This window comes from Molothrus ater, chromosome 6, assembly GCF_012460135.2.
Source record: "Molothrus ater isolate BHLD 08-10-18 breed brown headed cowbird chromosome 6, BPBGC_Mater_1.1, whole genome shotgun sequence".
NCBI classification, from domain to species: Eukaryota; Metazoa; Chordata; class Aves; order Passeriformes; family Icteridae; genus Molothrus; species Molothrus ater.
Window position 1 is genome coordinate 45,198,153 of NC_050483.2, and position 20,622 is coordinate 45,218,774.

A 20,622-nucleotide genomic window follows, 5' to 3' on the forward strand; every position below is an offset into this window, starting at 1 on the left:
CAAAGGGATGAATAAGATAGATATTAAGAGAGATGATAAGATAGATAGATCTATTATTGAAATTAAATTAATCCACAATTAGAAAGCAATAATTGCTGGATATTTGGAAGTGATGCAAGTACATCAGTGAACAACATCAGCTGAAATTTCTTTTTAGTCTGCAGATAATGAAAAAACCACTGTGTTTCTGACTGCCAACAAACTGACACCAAGATGCATCCTGATGCCCCTCAGTGGAGCACTTAGTTTGTTTCAGAAATGACACTGTGTTTACACACCATGGGTCTAATCAACATACACACAGCTTGGGTCTAAACAGCTTTCTTCAGTGTGCATTTTAGGTAAAATCATGTGTGTACTGAAATTATTCATCTAGGTGATTAGAAGAACTCGTATCAAGATCAGCATTTTACATAACACAGGACAACCTCAACAAGGTTTAAAGGTTTACATGCAGCACAAGGTTTAAATGCAGCACATAAAGGGATGGTAGTTAAATCAATCCCATGGCATTTTCTATCAATAGACTTATGATAAAAATCTGATTCTGAACTCTTAAAATCAATTTCAACTGTTGACTAATGACTAAATATAGAATGCAATTTACTTTAAAGTAAGCTATCTTAGGCTCCATTTTATGATATGATCAAAACCAATGTGAAGCAACACCTTTGCCCACAATCATAATTTTTATACCTGTTTTAAATCCTTTCTTTACAACTAGGATAGTGTAGGAAGATCAACCCCAAAACATGTTGTTAATATTGTTTGGAGAATTAACCAAAATTTCAGCTAGCTGATGATAATTATGAGATTAAAATTGTGGGGTCAAGCTGACCTCCTTTTACACAGTAGTTGACAAGGTTTTCAAAATACAGTGCACAGTACTGACTTTGCAAAAGGTCTCAAAAAGCTTAGCTGTCAAAAGAAATCATGAAACATCTTAACCATAAGGGTGTATAGCATCTACATAGCATCAACATACAATACTGCAGGTTTATCAAATATGACATAATTTACTAGCAATGATACAAACTTTCAAAGAACTGAAGGAAATAAAATATTTAAACATTAAATAAAGTAACAGTGTTAACACTCATAATGGCAAGAAACTTAAAAAGTAACATAATACTATTAAGCAGTGGAATGCAGACCTTGAATTAATTAATTTCATTTTGTGACTTCATACTACCAAATTTAGCTAAGCTCTGGAACAGATCAGTTAAGGACTGGAATAGAGTCACTCTGCAATTCTGTCAGTCTGCCAACTGAAGTAAAGTAAACCTACTTTTAGGACAGCAAATAGTTCTTTCCAAGTGCTTCCAATTGTGAAAGAAAATAGGGGCCATAAACTGTTACATGATACAATTTTCTAGCATAACCCACTGTGCACAAGCCTATATAAAGGCTTTATAAACCAGTCACTCTTCATAAAACTCCACTCATCCTCAAAATAGATCTTTTCCCCACATTTTTGCTCTAAAAATGTTAAATAAATAATAAATCAGACTAAGACTCCTAAAAGGAAGAAAGTAGATTTGTAGGGCACCTAATTTTTTTCTCTCTCTCTTTTTTTTTTTTTCGTGGGAGCTAACAGGTATATAACAAATGATGATGCTGGAATGGCTTTGTAGTTAATACAGTAGGTTGAGCAACAGGAGATCCGTATTCTCTCCCCTCTGCATTTATATATACAGATATGTATAGCCAAAATATTTATATCAAGATTTCCAGGTATGACTCCTAAGTTGGTATTATTGCCAGGTTTCCTACTTCGATATTTGGGATCCACTGCAAATAAGTGTGTTAGTCTAGGTGCTCTAAACTTGAAGAGGGAGAAAAATAGTAAAGTCCAAGTATTTTTAATCTCAACATCCAGTTAATCAGTGGATCCTTTGCAATTTTTTGCAGCCTATCTTTCAATGAAAATAACAGGCCAGCCTTTTTCATAGGCCACTGTTTGGGTTTTTATAGCTGCATTGATTTCTTCTAGTGTTATGAACACCAATCTATATTCAGCACAGCATACAGAGCATCTGCATCAGACAAGAAATAGTGCCTCATATGAAGCACTACAGATAAAAAGAAAGGTAATAATCTCACTTGAAAAGCATCCCATTCATCCTGTACACTGAAGGAGGTGTAGGTGTGATTAAAAGACTGGGTTCAGTCAATGTATAAATAACAGAGGACAAACATAAAGTCCTGTGAAGGAAGGTTGATGTTTAGGACCTGAACATTCTTGCCACCTCATTTCTGTTATCAACTGCTGGATGGTCCTTTTTCAGCCAGACCATGGTAACCATGATTAGGTTATCATGTATGGTAAGAAAGAAACAGCAGAATTCTTATTTATGATTGCAATAATTGCTATTGATGCATGTCGTTCTCTTGGCTGGCCACAGAATGAAAACTGAAGCTGTTACTACAAATTACTTTCCCAGAGAGTGAATCCATGCATCAGAACAAAACTCTACTCTTAATGCAATTTCATTTGCATGACATCTCCTAATTTTCTACAGTCAGCAAGAAATGGGTTCTACAAGCAAATATGTGAACTCAGCTTCAGATGTCAAAGTCCTGCTGAAAACAGCACATATAGAGGGAACTTCCTCTTTGTGCCCTTCTGCAACATCTGTGTGCCTTCCCCGGGCATGGCTTGATCTGTAGTCCTGTTTGGGGTCCTTCAAAGAACACAAAATAAAACCTGCTCTATGCTCTGTTGTTCTCAATTCCCCTGATACCAAAGGTATCTGATTCATCAGAATGAACCTTTTTTGCATGTCAACTTTCAATGTACCAACTCTTACTCAAAGGTGAGCAAGACATTTCCAGCTGAGGCAATCTGCAGGTAGATGTGTCACAACTTCAATATTTTTTTTCAAGCCCTTGTTAATTGTATTGAGCTGCAAACTACATCTTTGTTTTGTAATCTTATATCTCAAGAGAGATGAGTAACTCACAGAAGCAGTAGCCTGCATCTAAATGAGTTAGCTACTAAGGGATACAAGACATTTCTCCTCAGAGCTGCCTAAGAAATTTCAAGATACCAACTGAATTTTAGGATCTATTTTTAGGTTCTGTTTCTGGTTTTATTGTAAGAATGTGCATTCATGAGGAGAGATAAGGCTGAGTGCTATCATTACTTATTCAAGAAACAAGTATGATTGATTGGTGCACAGAGGACTCCCATGGGAGACTTACAGTCATGGGAGACAAAAGTCAACCCATAGCAGCTATGTTTTTAAAATGAAAGGTATATTAAGTGTTGATGGGCCCTGTCCTACTCTCTTCTGTACATACTTTGTAAGAAGCTAATTCATGTATCTCATGATACATGAGATACATTTAAACTCAGAGTTTAAATATTAAGAGACTGGTAAAGAAAAGTTATAAAACATCTGGAAAATGCAAAGCATTTTAGGCATCACAATCATTTATTCTAGAGGAGTGTATAAAGATGAAAAACATTAAAGACATCTATCCATTCAGAGCCAGTATTCAGTATCAGTTTAAAGTGTCCTTCTTGGAAAAAAGGAAAAAACTATTCAAATAAAAGGTGAAAATGTGAAGCAGATTTAAATCTCTAAGCAACATTTAATCGTGACAAAGTATTGAACAGTAAACTGAGACATCACTAAAATCCCATACACAGTTATAGTTGTCACAAAACCTATGTTTTTAAAAAAGCAATTATACAAACCCATGTGTTTTCTGAATAAAGATAAATAATAACTCGTTCTGTTCAGTAGAGCTCCCTGATATTTTCATCTATAAATAACTATAGTGAGAGTTTTTATTGCAGCCTATCTCAGAGACAACTAGTTTTCAAATTAAGAATAAATAACAGAAGAGGAACTGACCCTTACTTCTGATTTCTGAATTTTTTGTTCTTGGTTCAAATAAATGAAGCCGAGGTTCAAATTATGTATGTGACAGTGATACCATCACAATACTCAAGCTGCAAATAAAGCAGCACCACTAAATTTCCTGTCCATTCACAGAGGATGACAACAGTCACTCCAAACATCCCAGCCAAGGTCAGGTCACCTCTAATACAATGAATGTGCATAGTTATACAAGACAAGCACATGACTTTTCTTTAATAAACCCTGGTGATTTGTGTACTTATGTCACATACCCATCATTGTCCCAATATAGCACTGACTCAGTAAACATGGAGGAATTCATTACAGTTGGAGAACATTTGACTGTTATGATCAATTAAGCATTTTTATCTAAGGTAATGGAAAGGACTAACCACTAGACTACAAAACTTTTGGTAAAAAAATGCAGAGGAGCCTATATTGCACTAAAGCCAGGCAAATTCCATCTTTCATAATATCACACAATCAGATTTGTAACAGATTTTGAACTTGTAACATTTTGCATGGCAAAACATTTTTCCACCTAGACAATCTCTCCCAGATGCTGCTATTACCAAATTCTGATTTTCTTTTCTGTCAATGTTAGACAGAAAAATTACAATTTGTTCTTCTCCTACTAATCAGGTGCATCTCAAGTGTAATTCCCCAAATTAATTTTGTTGAACATCCCACAAAATTAGCCACTGAAAAGCTATGTTGTGATAGATAACACTTCCAGCCACGTGGCAAACCTGTGATGGAACAGGCTCCTTGCAGTACCTGTGGCCTCATGGAGAGAGAAGCTGGAACGGGTTCATGTTAGGACTTGTGACCCCATGGGGGGCCCACACTGGAGCAGCTTGTTCCAGAAGGACCTGGATATAATTCCTGGCTCTTTAGCTTCCATGCAGTTACACTGGAGGGGGACTGACATACAGGGATCTACAAAGAACACAAAGACAGCCACAGGGACTCTCTGTGTTGTATTCCAGGATTTTAGTAAGTTAGAGAAGTGGATTGTGGCCACCAACAGAGATTATTATTTGGAGAAAATACTAGTTAGAAGTTCAAATTTGGGGATTTCAATGATCAATATAAATGAGAATCCCCATATTAGAAAGCTCAGAATATTCCACCACATATAAGAAGTGAAAAGCAGTATTACCAGTGAAAAAGACTTCAGAGATTATATGCATAGGATGACCTGTGTGCCAATACCTTTTCTGGCTTCATATATCATGTAGAAACTGAAAAAAAACGCCTTATCTGCAACCAAATAGAGAACAAAAACCCCTTGCAGGGGGTGGTTGGAAAGAAGGAAAATTGATTTTCCTGTCATTTGCAACACTGCAAAATCTCATTGTACAAAGCTGAAGATGCATCTTGATCTAATTACTACCACAGGACAACGTTAGTTCAGCTTGATCACTAAGTGCAATGAATACCCTTCCCAGCAGCATAACCAACAAAAATTGCTGCAGAACCATCCTTTTGCTGAGAAGCTACACAGCAGTATCTACCCATCTGACATTGGAAGACTGTGATGTTTCCACAGGCTCACAGCTTCCTTTGAGCAGCACCTGCTTCCTTCAAGCATCCTCTGCTCCCCCGTGGTCCCCCAAGGGCTGCAGGGGCACAGGTGCCTCACCAGGGTCTTCACCACACACAGGCTGCAGGATCCCTGCTCTGGTGTCTGCAGCACTGGTTCCCCTTCTTCTTCACTGACCTTGATGACTTCATAGCTGTTTGACATATTCTCAGTCCTGTCTTGAGCTGCAGTTGTGCAGGCTTTTTCTCCCCTTTTTGAATTGTTATCCCAGAGGTGCTACCATCATTGGCCTTGGCCAACTGGACATAGGGGAAGCTCCCAGCAGCTTGTCACAGAAACCACTCGCATGGGCTCTCACCCAAAGCCTTGCCAGGCAGACCCAACAGACCTGTGCACTGTTCACAGGACAACCAAAGCAAAGCTCTCTGTAACTACTACTTCAGTTCAAGCCACTTAGTCCCATATTTGAATAAGTGATAGTCCTGGGACTGCCACTTCTCTTTATACCTGACATTGATCTTGCTAGCCTAGGTATTAATTTCATGCATCTTGGACAAATTGGTAGTTTAGGTGAGGCAAAAGCAATAAAACCAGAATGATCTCTTTAAATGGCAACAATATGATTTTAGCAATATTGTTAGTGTTCATCCCTCAAAGATTTTCACACCACAAATGCCATTACTGGTCCAAGCATCCCTAGGCATTTTTAATTTTACTTCAGTTGATGGTTGCAATCACCATTTTATAGTACCTATAACCTAGGAGCAATTGTATTCTAACTTTTAAACCTCTAAATATCTCAGTCTGATAATATCCTTGCAAAAACTAATGAACTAAAGGAACTGATAGTCTGCAAGACTGAAAACTTGTTCACAGCAATCTGTACGTTTCTCAACCAGGGCTCCATGGCTCTAAAGGACATTTTACCCAAATATAGATTAATGGACTGTATTATTATTGCTTAGGCATTTATTCTAACTCCTCTAGATAACAGGACAGAAAATGACAACAGCCAAGAATAGTTGGTTATCGGAAGTCTACTGATGCCACTATCACAGATCAAACTCTACTTTCAGTCACCAATGTAATAAGCGCACGAGAGGCGCTGCCAGGGAGGGGCTCGGCCAAGAGCTCCGTGCCCGGGCTCGCAGGGCAGCCGGCCGGGCTCGGCAGGGCCCCGTTGGCCGCCAAGAGCGGGGCGCAGCTCCGTGCCCGGGCTCGCAGGGCAGCCGGCCGGGCTCGGCAGGGCCCCGTTGGCCGCCAAGAGCGGGGCGCAGCTCCGTGCCTGGGCTCGCAGGGCAGCCGGCCGGGACCGGCAGGGCCCCGTTGGCCGCCCAGAGCCGCCTCCCCCGCGGCCCCGGCGCTCCGCCCCAGCCGGCCGAGGCGGGGCCCGGCGGCTCCGCGGCGGCACCAGCGCGGCCCCGCTCGGCGGCAACGCGGCCCCGCTCGGCGCCGGGGCCCGGCCGGAGCTCCCGCGGTGCTCCTGCCGGCGAGATGGGGCTGGAGCCGCTGTTCCAGGCCTGGAGCTACTTCAGGCGGAGGAAGTTCCGGGAGTGCGCGGATGTCTGCTCGCAGCTGCTGGAGAGGCCGCTCGGCGAGCAGGTAGCGGGGCCGGGCCGCGGCGGGAGGCGGCGGTGAGGGGCGGCAGCGGCCGCGTCCCGGCTGCCTCGGCACCCCGGGAGCCCGCTGTGCCTGCTGCAGCCGCCGGAGGGGCCGGGTGCAGCCCGGCAGCGAGCGCTGGGCCGCGCCGAGCTCCCCGAGCAGGAGGCCGGGCAGCGCCGCCTCTCCGCGCCCCCTCTCCCGGAGCCGGCGCTGCGGCTCCTCCTCAGACACGCCCCGGGGGAGCCCCCCCGGCCCGGCCCCAGCGCTGGGAGGGAGCAGCGGTGCTGCCGGTAGTGCCGGAGAGCTGCCGTGACTGCTGCCGGGCCAGGCTCTTCCAAACGAGAACTTTACCGCACTCAAGATTTTGGGGAGTTAAAGGGAGAACAGCTGAGGTTAAAAATCAGGTCTGCTAGGGATGTTCCTGTTGATTTTATACTGATGTTTAGATATCATGGCTGCTGTATTGACCAAATCACATAAGATTAAGAGATACCATTTTTAGCTCAGCTCACCTACGAGCCCTATCTTGGGACAGGAGGCATTTGCTTACTTCTCTCTGCTCTTTTTCCAGCTGCAGAGTCTCTGGAAATGTAGGACATGTTTTTCAATACCTACATATTATCCCACCCTTCTCTAAGAGTAAAGGATTTGGGAAAGTTGCTTCTGGATTAATATTTACAAGGATGTAAACATTTTCTTTGCCATATTTTAAAAACAGTAAATGAACAGTCTTAAACACTTTACAGTAAATTCGTAAGTCTCAAAGCATCCTATAGACAGATGTTTTAAGAATCTTGAATGCAGTTCTTTTTATCACAAAGGACAAGTTTTTAAAGAAAGCTGCATGGTCACACAATAATGTAAATATAAAGCACAGTAATTGTTTGAACTGATTTAGGATAGATATTGAAAAGATTCTTTTTTTTATGTTTTATACTGTAAGGCACCACCAAGGAGCCATCAGCAGAGACATTTTTAGTGGAGAAAGTATTCCAAGAACATTATTCCTGACCCCTAAATGGGGCTCAGTATTGCTAGTATGGGACGAGCATTGTTCCATGCTAGTGCTGTATTTTTTATATGTATATACATTATTGGGTCTTTATATATGTGATCTTTGCATATGGAAGGACAGCACTTGATTTGTGAAAGAAACTCTTGAAATAGCACAGATAACAGTAAATAAAAGTTGTAAAGATCATGATGCTTCCACTGCTCTTAATTTATGAAGTTTTTAATGAGTAAAACATTTTTCAAGCTATGATCTCAACATGGGAATGTAAAGACAACTGCATTTCTACTCTGTGCTTAAGCTCAAGTATAAAATGGTATTGTATGGCATGGTGGGCACCAGGAAAGCAGACAGACAAATGACAACACTTGCAGAAAGTTTGGATTAAGTGAGCTGCTGTGCAGCATGAGGAATACTCAACAGCTTTAATCACCGTGCCATCTGTTCTTATCCCCTTGTCCCATATTCTGCTAAGCATGTGCTTCCCAACCTCTGCAGCCAGGGAAAGAGGGATCTTGTAGGAACAGTCGCCTCTGTCACTGTTCAGGGACTCACTTCTTTGAACAGAGTGCATTAGGATATAATTTCAGCTACAGGAGCTGCTGTCCTTTAAAGACATGCCCAGGTTGAGTTAAACAGTGACTCTTACAGCTCAGGGCTTTTTCATGCTCAGGCAACTGGCCTTCTCCCTTTTAAGACATGTAATGTAACAGCAGGCGAGTAAAGGAAAAGACCAACATTGCCCAGCTGGAGAGTGTTTTCATGCCTGAAAGAGATGGCCTTTCCTGTGTGAAAGCCTGCACTTTTTTCCCAGCTCATCTGCTAAGTGACAGCCCCACTCCTGCTCCATTGCATCTGCAGCAGTGTCCTAGAGCTATGGGCTGCTGAAACCAGCTTTTTACAATAGCCTTAGAAGTAGGTGCATTTTTGCCACCACACTTGAAAATGTAGTAAGGAATTTTCTTGACCAGTATATCTTGACCTATGTCTTGATTTACCACTTCCTGTACATATGGCTTAGTATTTGGGATATGTTTGGATCACAAGTATAATGACGAGAAGTTCTCCTTTAAGAACATGGCAAATGATGATATAAAGATCTTAAAAATAAGTTTAGTGATGATCTAGTCAATAGTCACATGTTCATACATTTAGAGGCTGTCTTAATTGGTGCAGAACTCTCTTTGAACCCTGTAACCAGATGCAGTAAGCCCTAGGAGGTTTTTAAACTTCTTTGTTGACCTTTTAGCTAACTAGGCATGAATCAGAAATTTTCTTACATAGCAGTATCAAATACTGTGCCATTATAAATCTTGAATTCTTAAAGGGCACAACAGCAAAATTGAAATGTTTTAAAATCAATGAAGTTTTCCTGAAGATGTCTTAGAAAATAACATTGTGATAGAAGAATAATTAGCTGCTACTGGGTTACATCTTATGGAAGATTGAATTTTTTTTTCTATAAAATGTCCTGTGCATTTCTTCATTTAATAATTAGAAATATAAATGGTGTTGGTGGAATTCACTTCTATGTTATCTTAGGATAAATAAAAATTGTATTTTGTGTGACTGGCATTTGGTCATAGAAACATGTAAAATACTGGTGTTCAGTTTAATTATTTCCTATTGTAAGCAAACAGACCTTGTCTTCTGTGTTTATAGTAATAGCATGACCTAGAGGAAATACAATCCAGGACTGTCTCTGTTGATCATCCTGATTAGTCACCTAATCTGATTACTCTTTGTGTTCCATATGTAGGATTCAAGGCAATAAACAGAACCCATGTATCAGGCCTGCTCTAGTTTGACAGTAGAAAAAAATTGCCTGATATAATTGACATATAGTAGATGTTCTACCTTTAACTTAATTAATGGTCTTCTATGAGGATTTGCTTTTGTTCATTCGTCCTTTCTTCTCCCACATTGAATTTTCAGCTGCTATAATTTGCATACTTGTTTTTTTAAGGTCATAATAAAGTTATCATGGATATGTTTATGGGCATTGAACATGATTTAAAAAAGCATCTTCAACTGAAATCACTTAATGGTGCAAGAGACTGTGAGTTTATGCATGAAAATAGTAACAATTCGAGTGACGTCATTGTTCCTGGATAAAGGTTTGGGGTTTTTTCTGTGTTTCTGCTCTTAATCATTTGAAGAGCATTTTCAGAATATAATGATTTTAATATTTTGCATGTATTAAATTGTATTCACCTAAAACTAATTGTAGAGTGAAGCCTTATTATAATATAAGGTATGTGAAATATTCCCTCTTCCAGGCTATAAGCGTCAAAAAACTTAATTATTCTAAGTATTCTTGATATTCACATAAACTGACTTTGTATATTAATATTAAAGTGCCCTCAGTGGATTTAGGGATCTGGATTAAATAGTTCCTTCATTAGTTTTACAATCTTTTGACTTTCAAGGGAGCTTTATATGTGTAAATGAATAATAAATTTGAGCTTTTGTTTTGAGAGACAAGCTTTCAGGGCAATGCTATTTGTTAATCCTCTCAAAATCTAGTTCCTGTGGATTACTTGCATGTGTAGCAACTGCTGGATCCACCCATGTTAAAATATGTTATATTCTAATGTAATTTTTGTTATTCCATACTTTTGTTTAATCTGAGGATCCCGTTACCTGCTTGAGAGTTATTTAAAATCTAAAGGTATTTATTATCAAAAACTGAAACAATGTATTAGTATGTATGAACAATGCATACTCTCACCTACAATTATGAGAGTGCAATGGTTTTAGTATTATTGATCAACTCTACTTTTTTGCCAAAATCATGAGGGATGAAATTTCTGAATTTTATAGTAATATAAGTGCTCCTACATAAGCAAATTCGTTTGATTTTTAAATTATTTTTTAAAGTAATGAACAATGCCTAAAGTAAGATACACATCTGTAACATCAAGGCATTTTTGTATCAGTGTTGACATAATATTCCAAACTTCTCCTCATTAGTTACTGTAGCACATATGGTATGGAAGACGTCCTACTGTTCTTAAAACCATCTTCATATGTGCTGTAATACTCAGACACAATGGGATGAACAAAATGTAAGCTGAAATATCTCAATGTCCTTTATTACTTAGAAAGCTGAATAGTTTGGTTTTTTAGGAAAAAAACTGCTATACATAAAAGAGTTGTAGTAGTTCATTTAATCATTCAACTGAAATGCAAAGCCAGTTTCAGTGCCTTAGTCAGGCCCAGGTACATCACAGTAAACTGAGATTAATCCCTGAATTAATGTTCAGTTCCATAGAATACTCAATGTGTAAGATGTGTTAGGCATTCTAACACAAGTGAACAACTTTTTGGCTCCAAATACAATCCTTTAAAGGCCACAAATTCCAGTACACTAGAGAAGGAAGATGTCCTTCACCAGTATTCTGGGTCCCTGCTGTCATATAATTTACTGAGTAAAAAGGTTCAAATTGAAAGAAGTAGACCATGCCTCATACTGCAGAGGGGTGATCGTGACATTGCCATTCTCCTGGTGGGACAGAACTCAGCTCTGTGTCTTGGCTGCAAAGCAAACAGCAGCAGGGCAGTGCTAGAGCTGGGAGAAGACATTGGTGTGCTCTAATAGCAGCCTTCTGATACTGATACATACAAGGAGGTTCTCAAGAAAATGGAGCCAGGGACCACTTGCAATGGTGCAGGGAAGTGAAGGAGGCTTTGGCTTGGTATGGAGAAAAGCATTTCTCTATAAGGATAGTCAGCAGTGAACAGGTTGCCCAGTGGCACTGTGCAGCCTCCATCCTTGCAAGTTTTCAAGATCCAATTGGATAAGATACTGAACAACCTTAGCTGACCTCATAGCTGACCTGGCTTTGAGGGCTTTGGACTAGAGACCTTCAGAAGTCCCTTTATAGTCTGAATTACTTGAAGATTGTGTATTCAGTCCGATACAGTTGGTTTAACTGTGATAGATTTACACAATGCCAGATATGCAAGAAATTTTTCACTACCTCTAGGAGCAGAAATGATCTGGCACTACAAAAGACTAATAGTGATTTAGAGAAAGTAACATTCATTTCCTACCTTCCTTGTCCAAAGCTAAAGTAATACATCAGGAAAAACTCATCCACAGTCCCTGGAAGTGAGGTAGTTTAAATATTACGTAAATATGATAATTACACATTAATTTGTAATAAACCTACATTATTTCCTATCAGTATTTACTCAATTTTACTAGAAGTTTTCAAGTAGATGCAAGTTCCAGCTTTTTCACTTACAGCAAACTTCATCTGGTAGCTTTTCTTTTGGTTTTTTTTGGGTAGTGCAATAGGCTGTTAATTTGACATTTATTCCACTTGCAATATTACTGTCCAAGTGCAATGAATACATCATTTTCATCATAAAAGTACCATGAAAAAGCCATGGATTTTTCTTTTGTCTTCTTGAGTGGTATCATTGTGATCACCAGCAGCAGCTAAAAAAGTGTGCAAAAATGGATTTTATTAAGTAGACATTCTAAAGACCATGGTGTGATAATCCAGTTAATTTTTAGGAGATGTGCATATGTCTTCCAAGTTCATTTTCTTTTAATCTGTCATTTTTCAGCTTCATAATGCTTGCATGTTAATCTAAGATTTGGCTAGATCAGGAGAAGCAAGAAAGCAAAGGTATTAGAAAGATACACTTACTGCAAATTTACTTTCATTGTGCAAAACATTGATTGCCTTCATAATGTGTGTAAGTTGAGATAATGTAATAAAATGAAAATTTGGATATATGTGTCAGAGAGAAAATTTTAGTGCAAAATGAGGTCGTCACAGAGTATAAGCACATTCGTGTTGTTGTTTTTATTGTTTGGCATTTCCATTCCTTAGTTTCTATTTTCTCTCTTTTCAGGAGCTTGATTCTGAATATACTGTGTTTCAGGTAAAGTTCTTTCCATAAATTCAATCATGAGATACAATCATTGGGAAGCTTTTCTGATACACTGAATAATACTTGCTTTGTAGTTATGTCCTCAATAGCATGAAATTTTTTTTGGTATTGTAAGGCATTACTTTTGATGAGGGGAAGATTTTTGATATTTTGAACAGGCAGCTTTTATATTTGATAGAATTTTATTTCTCTCATATTTTTCCTATATCTTTTTTCAGCAGTTCAGTGCTTTCTAAAAGCTAAATTGAATCTACCTTGAGCTGAATGACCTTCATCTGCAGATGAGATTAGGAAGAAAACAACATGTATTCACAGACAGAACAATGTTTGTGCTCTTAGGACTCACTTTCATGTTTTATTTAATGCATGGAATGGTGGGCCCCTGCCCATGCTCTTCCTGCTCTTGCAGCTCAGGCTCACTGCTTACCTTGTGCAGAGTCTAGAAGCCTTGTAGGTGCATGATGATGATTTGCATAAGTGATAGAAGACTGAGAGTAATTAATTAATTTTCCCTCTGCCCACATTAGCTCTAGATTATTGCAATGGCAAGAATAGTATTGGGCAGGTGATGGCATCTTTTGGTTCCAGCCTACAGTCAGAAGAGACTAAATGCAATGTGAAATGGCATTTTTAAATACAGCTCCATAACATATTTTACAGGTCTTTACTCCATGAATTCATGCAAGTTGTTTACATGGAGAATGGTTTCACTGAAACACTGCTGGATATCTTTTTGAGTGTAATTATTGCCCTTCACAATGTAGATGTGTTCTGGGGTTTTCATTGTGTATGGAATAAAATTTATTATAATAGAAAGGATTATTGGGGAATAGAAGCTCTTGAAAAAATATGTTACCATGTTCAGAGAAAACAAAGTCTATATTTTTAATTTGGTTTTTGGACTTTTCAGGAACAAGAAGAAAATACTTGATTCAGTTACAAACTTCTCAAAAACTGAGTGAAAAACACTATGTCACTTCTCTTTCTGGAGTTTAGACTTACATGCTGTATACTGTATACTTATATACTGCATCACATTTCTGTACCTCTTTAATTGCTATTAGGTATTGTAAATTTTCTGATTATGAGTTAAGCAAGCTAAATTTGTTATGTTGTGAATATGTGGGTCATCAGAAATGAGCTCCCCTTTCCTTTTCTTTTCCTATAAATGCCTTTTCATATAAATGCAGTTTATCTTCATAAGCTCCAGACATGGTGCTTATCACAAAACAAAATTATCAGACCCACAAAGAGAAAGCAGATAATCTGTAATCTACAAACAGATGTTTAATTAAGGAATACTGTATGATATTTGAATTTTTTGTTGGCTGTGAAGCCTTGGACTAGGAGCTTTACACTGGAAGAGATGCCTAAGGAATCTATTTTTTATGACAGATATTTGCCCAGTAATGACAAAGAGACATGTTGATTTTAAAAACACATTTTCACATGGTAGTTAGTGGAAAAATTACGATAATACACTTATGCCTATGTAAAGAGCTGACCTCAGTTTTAGCAATTAGTGTAGAGGAGTTACTACTTCTAATTTCCAGGAAAAGATCATTACTATAGGCAGATTTTCTTATTTCTAGTAGGAAATTAGCCTGTGCTTGGCTATGCAAGAGCTCTAATTGGAGAATATTCCTCTTGTAGACATGGTCATGTTGACTGTAGATATACATGTCTTTGAAAAGAACAGAGTAGCATCAAGGTATTAAAAATTCAACAAACTAAATACTTCATAGAATAATGAAAAACTGTTAAAGGTGTTGAACATCTAACAGAAATCTCAACATTAATTAAAGGCTGTCATCCTGCTACATAAGAATAAACTAAGAGAAAATAAAGGAGATCTGGATTATGACTGGCCTAGATTCAGATCATCCTGCTGAATTCCCTTTTCTTCATTCTTGAACAAAAATTTCCAATTGTGGTTGAATCAGCTGGCTGACGTCCTCCTTCTGCTTGGAAGAAAGCACTTTTTAAAAGAATAGTTAAATATTTCAGCATCTTTAGATACACTTTCTTTTTGATTGACACAACTTTGCATAAAAGTATAAGGAAAGTCTAGAGGAAATGACAGGGTGAATGAGAAGTGTCTCATTAAATGATTACTTAAATTATTAAATAAACTTGAGTTTCAGATCTTCTCATACCTCTTACTTAAGGAACAAACATTTCCATGTGTTTGACCTTTATTTCTATTAAGATAGTCTGTTTCTAGTTTGAAAGGTCTCCTTAGCCAATATTTAATATGCTTTTCCACCAGATTGCTGTACTCTGTGTGAGAAAGGAAGCAAATCTAATTATTTTGGCAGTGATTTTTACTCTGGAAAAAAATATCTTTTCAATATCTTATGGAAGATCAGGGATTGGTCTTGTGACTTCCTATATCATACCAGTTCTATGAGTACATTACAAGCATATCAAATTATCAAAGTGGTTGGACCTGCACTTACTTTGTTGGTATTTCTATATGGCTGCTATTGATTTTTCTTGTTTTCTTTTTCTCCCCACTGATTTGGTGTCTTCACAGTCTACACAAAGCTTGTCACATAGGCTAGAGTTATGCTTGCTTTTCCACGCTGCTCAGATTATCCTCCAAGACATACAGTGTAGTAATTTGTCAGTTCAGGTCACTAAAATGGATTTCAATGCTCTCATAATCTGAAATGCCTGGGGTGTTTATTTATACAGTGTTTTACAGCTGATGCTTTGAATAAAGGACTTAGTCTCCTTTTATACCTCCATCAGATGGATGGATATACTCAGCTGTTTTAAGTCAATACCTTATTCAGGCCTAATAAAGCTGTGAAGTGAATAATAAAGAAATGAAAAAATTGCTGATTAGATTATTTACTTAGTGTCTTGAAGACATTTTACTTTTTACTTATCCTTATTCAGGCTGCCTGGAACCTGAAAACACGGGCTTTGACAGAAATGGTGTATGTGGATGAAATTGATATGGATCAAGAAGGAATCGCAGAGATCATCCTGGATGAAAATGCCATTGCTCAAGTTGCACGTAAGATTGACTTTCACTTAAATACATTGATTCAACAAGAGCTCTTTTGGCCATCTCTTGTCATCTAGAATTGAACAAACTGAGGTGACCTGATACAGCATTTAGTATTGGTAAAAAAAGCATTTTAGATTGTTTTATAGCAATGTTGAGATCCACCATATGTTCTTGATGTAGTACTTAGGCCTGTTGGACTAGAGTTCAGACCATGCTCAATTGTGTTTAGTCAGCTTTTCCTCTACATTTGAGGAAATGTCGTGAGGATGCAAGTGGTCACTTGATTTTTCCACCAATATGTTGATGTCTTTTACTCCTTTCTGGCTTCTTTAGGCATTGTGGGAAACTAGAGAAAAAATCTGCCCTCAGTGTACTGTGAATTTTATCCACATGCCTGTAGTGCAGTCAACAGTCAGATACCACCTTTTGGCATCATGTCCTGCAAACATTATCTGAACTGATTTTCTTTCTTCTGCTTTTCTCTACTTCATTTTTCTCTTCCTTCACAAAGCAGTTCTTCAGCTCTGACATTGTTTCTTCTATGCAATTATTTTTCAGCTTCATCAATTCCCTTTCAGGTGGACAATAATTAGTTGTCTTCCACTACTTTTTTGGCAGTATTTATATTTTTCTCTGTTTCTTTAGTACAGTTCACATGGAAGTTTTTATGTAACTTATTAAGCATAGCTCTCAACCATGTAACATGTCAAGGAATTCAAGGGAAGAACTGAACATAGACCAAACTGACACTTGAAGTGTTAAAAGCTTTTCTTGTCTGTCTGGATGTAGGTAATTGCGTATCTATCTTCTTCCAGTTTTTAAAATTTTCATTACATGCTCGGTCACAGTCAGGCAGTACTGGAGATGTGTTTATACATTGTGATCAACTAATTATGGATATCTGTCTTAAAATACCATAGTAATAAAATTTGGAGTTTAATTTGATTTTGTGCCCCCTGTGGTAGAGATTATCTTCCAAGAAAAATAATTTGATGAATATTATTTAGAAATAAGGCATTCTGGAAAAATATATTCATGTTATGTTGAAGCTGAAAAAAGGTGACCTTCTGGATAGTGTGTCACAGATTTCAAAACCAAAGAAAATTATTACAATAGTGTAACCTCCACTTATGTATCATTGAGATAAGACTTTGCTATTTGTGCTTCAAATCTGCTAGATGTGCCTGAGCTAGTATATAATTTTTCAGAAAGTATAAGAACTTTCCAAAGATAGAGAACTCCCTGCAGTCTTTTGTAAATTATTAAATTTAATAGATTTTATCAGTGTGCCATATCTTTAGTGGGAATTATTAACTATAACTCCACCTGCTGCTTCTTTGTGAACATTTTATGCCTGATACAAAGTTATTTTCAAAAGTATATTTCCCAAGTAAGTAGTTAAATCTGTCATTAAATCATTCAGTGATCTTTTCTTTGATAAGCTAAACAATCTTCTCATTCTGAGCTATATATTTTAATTTTTGAGTTGAGTCTTGAAAGTAATTTCTTAAACCTTTCTATTAATCCACTTGTCTTTTGTAGTCACCAAACCAGACAATGATCCACTCACATGCAGAAAACATGTTTTTCTTCCCATACCTTGATTTTACTTTCTTTATACCTCTGAGGTGTTCTAATGTTACACGTTTGCATAAAAAGTAAGCACAGAAATCACTGAACAGAGTGAAGATGACAGAGTCAGTGGTGTCTAGGGACAGGATCAGAGGCAGTGGGCACAAACTTAAGCTCGGGAGGTTTCTTCTGAGCATCAAGAAACAATTCTTTTTAACTATGAGGGTGACTGAGAATTGGCACAGGCTCCCCACGGAGAATGTGAAATCTACCTCCTTAGAGCTATCCAGAAAGTATCTAAATAGGGTCCTGGGCAACTGTCCTCAGGTGTCCCTGCTTGAGCATCATGGGACCATATGACTTCCAGAGGTCCCTTCAAACCTCCACCATTCTTTGGTTCTGTGATTACTCCACTTCTACATTTGACTTAATAAATATGGGTGCTGACTGACTGTGGGCTTTTCCTTTTGCTGTTAAAGTGTGTTAGCCATAGTTGGTCTTGACTCAGGTCTTCATTGTGGCAGATGTTTCAGGATATCCTCCTCCACTAAAGTCATAGTTCCCAAACATAAAACTGTGTAGCCACACCTCTCATATTACAATTGGTATTGTCTATACTTCACCTATTAAGCAGTTTAAATCCTTCTGCATCAGTTACATATCCATTTCAGTTTTACATCTGCCCTTATCTTACTTTCCAGATTAAACTCTCTTAATTATGACTTTGCTGTCAGTCGTCAGTTATTAAATAATTACTAAAGTGTATAGGATCCATGGGAAAAAACTACTTTTCTGTGGTTCCTCGTTATACATATGTAATGATATCTTTCTTCTTATAATTTTGCTGTGTTAATGTTCCATCAATCTTGTTTATTAATGAAAATGTCCTAGAGCACCGTTTTACAGAAAAATCCACTATGTTCCTTTTGGACTATTAACACCATTAATTTTCTCAGGTAATATTCTAATCTTGTTTAAAAGTGTTACCTTGACAGCATATTTTTCAGAAAGTTGTACTAATTGGCATTGTACTAATCACAGCTGTTTCATTAACTGGGGAATTAAAGCAGTCATCTGCAGTCATCACTAACTACTGAAATTTCACTCTAAATTCTGACACTTCTAATGGCAACATGCACTGCTGTGGCCTTTTGCATCTATTCATAGCTAGTTGGCTTGGGAATTCTCCAAGTAAGGACTGAGTTGCCTGGGGTGAGGTCAAAGGAACGGTAAGCATTCTCCCAGTGCACCAAAAACTCAAAACAATTGTAGTTATTAAAAAACATGTCTGAAAAAAGGAATTTTAATGTCTTGCCTCTTTTATATTACAGCAATAGTTTTAAAAATAGTTCAGAAAGTGAACTCTTTGTCTGCTAGTCTAAAAGGTTGAAAGCAACTTTCCTCATTTCACTGAAGAGTGCCTAGTTACCATGTTAGAAACTCTGCTGAGTGAACTGTCCACCCTTTCTGTTATGGAGTAAAAACTTCAAGATTTACAGGACCATAGAAGGCAAGTAAGCAATAGAAATCCTGAGGGTGTTCAGCGAAAAGAGAGAGAATCCTAGGGTTTTTTATTTATTTTAGCACAATTGCATATTTAGTTGGTTTTACCAAGGAGATCATGGTTAATACTTTCTTTTGTATTATTTACCTTTAAATACAGCTGTAGTCAGGTGGCTGCTTATGGTTTGTTTTGGGAAAAAAAGAAGAAAGGAAACTGTCTACCGATCAGTTTATCTTCAGTTCTTGGAAATATTTGCAATAAAAGCAGTTCATAAGTATATAGAAAATACATAGATGAGTAACAGTGATTTGTCAGTAATTGTCTGTGTCAACTTAAATCTCATTTATTACTATACATAGTAACAAGCAGTAAAGAGACTGCAAGGTATAGATTTCATATATTGCTTTTAACTGAGTGTTTAAAACCATCTCATAGACATTCGCTTAGCAGATTAGAAGAACTGCCCAATCAAATGCCAGTGAATGAAAATCTACCTGCAGGAACTAGTAATTCTTAATGACCCACTGTTAAAACAGAAATATGTGAAAAGGGGAACCCTTCATCAGTTCACCTGAGCTCAAGTTGGTTCAGTGTTTTCATTGATGACCTTTGGGTAAGGACGAGTTCACACTCTACAGTGCTCTAAATTGTAGGTGGTCTAATTGTAGGTCTAATGTCAGGAGATAACATTCTCCATCTGTAGGTGAAGGTTTAGATTTACTTACTCAAGTCTGGGTACCAGATAGAAAATATACCATTTCAAGTTGGTCTGGTCTCATCATTTCTGTTACCTTCTACCTTTAGCACTGTGTGGTGTTTCTAAGATGTTCTTGACAATTGTTTGGGTCAATCTCAGTAGGCATCCACACAGGCACTTATTCGCTCCCCCCAGGTGGGATGGAGAAGAGAATGGAGAGGGTGAAAGAAAGAAAACCTGTCATTGTTTGGCAGGTTTCTTGCAAGTCTTTCAAATTATCATTAGTAGAATGCAATATTTGGGGTTTGTCTTCTTTGACCCCTCAGTTTGAATAAAGAAATTTGAGGCTTACTGTTTATCCTAAAACACAATCATGTTTGAAGTCCTCTGGACAAGGGTGTAATATCTCAAAGTAAAGTGAGAAATGCTCTTATTTTGTAGGACCAGGAACATCTTTGAAACTTCCTGGAACTGGCCAAGGTGGAGGCCCCAGCCCAGCTGTCAGGTATGTGATAGTTTTTTTTTTAAATGTAACGAGTTCAAAATGAACAAATCATTCTGAAAATGAAATGCTTTGGGTATAACTGTTCAAATTCTCTATCAATGAATACCACCTAACATAAGGATAATGTACTTGACATCTCCAGGCCTGTAACTCAGTCAGGAAGGCCCATCACAGGGTTTGTGAGGCCCAGCACGCAGAGCGGACGGCCCAGCACCATGGAGCAGGCGATACGAACGCCCCGAACAGCTCTCACAGCTCGGCCCATCACCAGCGCCTCCGGGGGCTATGTCAGGCCGGGCACGGTGAGTTGCTTGCCTCTCTTCCCAGAGTGGAGCATTTCTTGGTCACAGTATCTGGCACACTGATACTGTAGTTTAGTTAAAAGATG

At 38.2% G+C, this 20,622-nt stretch overlaps 1 protein-coding gene across 2 annotated transcripts in view; it reads left to right on the forward strand.

The window, feature by feature from the left end:
- Positions 1-6,822: 6,822 nt before the first annotated feature.
- Positions 6,823-20,622, forward strand: part of TTC8 (tetratricopeptide repeat domain 8) — a 40,772-nt gene continuing 26,972 nt past the window's right edge. Inside the window, exons 1-5 of one of the 2 annotated variants that reach the window (XM_036384583.2) lie at positions 6,823-7,017; positions 12,899-12,928; positions 15,842-15,962; positions 20,171-20,234; positions 20,377-20,536. In XM_036384583.2, coding sequence (XP_036240476.1) covers positions 6,910-7,017; positions 12,899-12,928; positions 15,842-15,962; positions 20,171-20,234; positions 20,377-20,536 — 483 coding nt within the window. In that variant the 5' untranslated portion in view covers positions 6,823-6,909. The remainder of the gene's footprint in view (positions 7,018-12,898; positions 12,929-15,841; positions 15,963-20,170; positions 20,235-20,376; positions 20,537-20,622) is intronic. The other variant, XM_036384582.1, reaches the window with a different exon arrangement.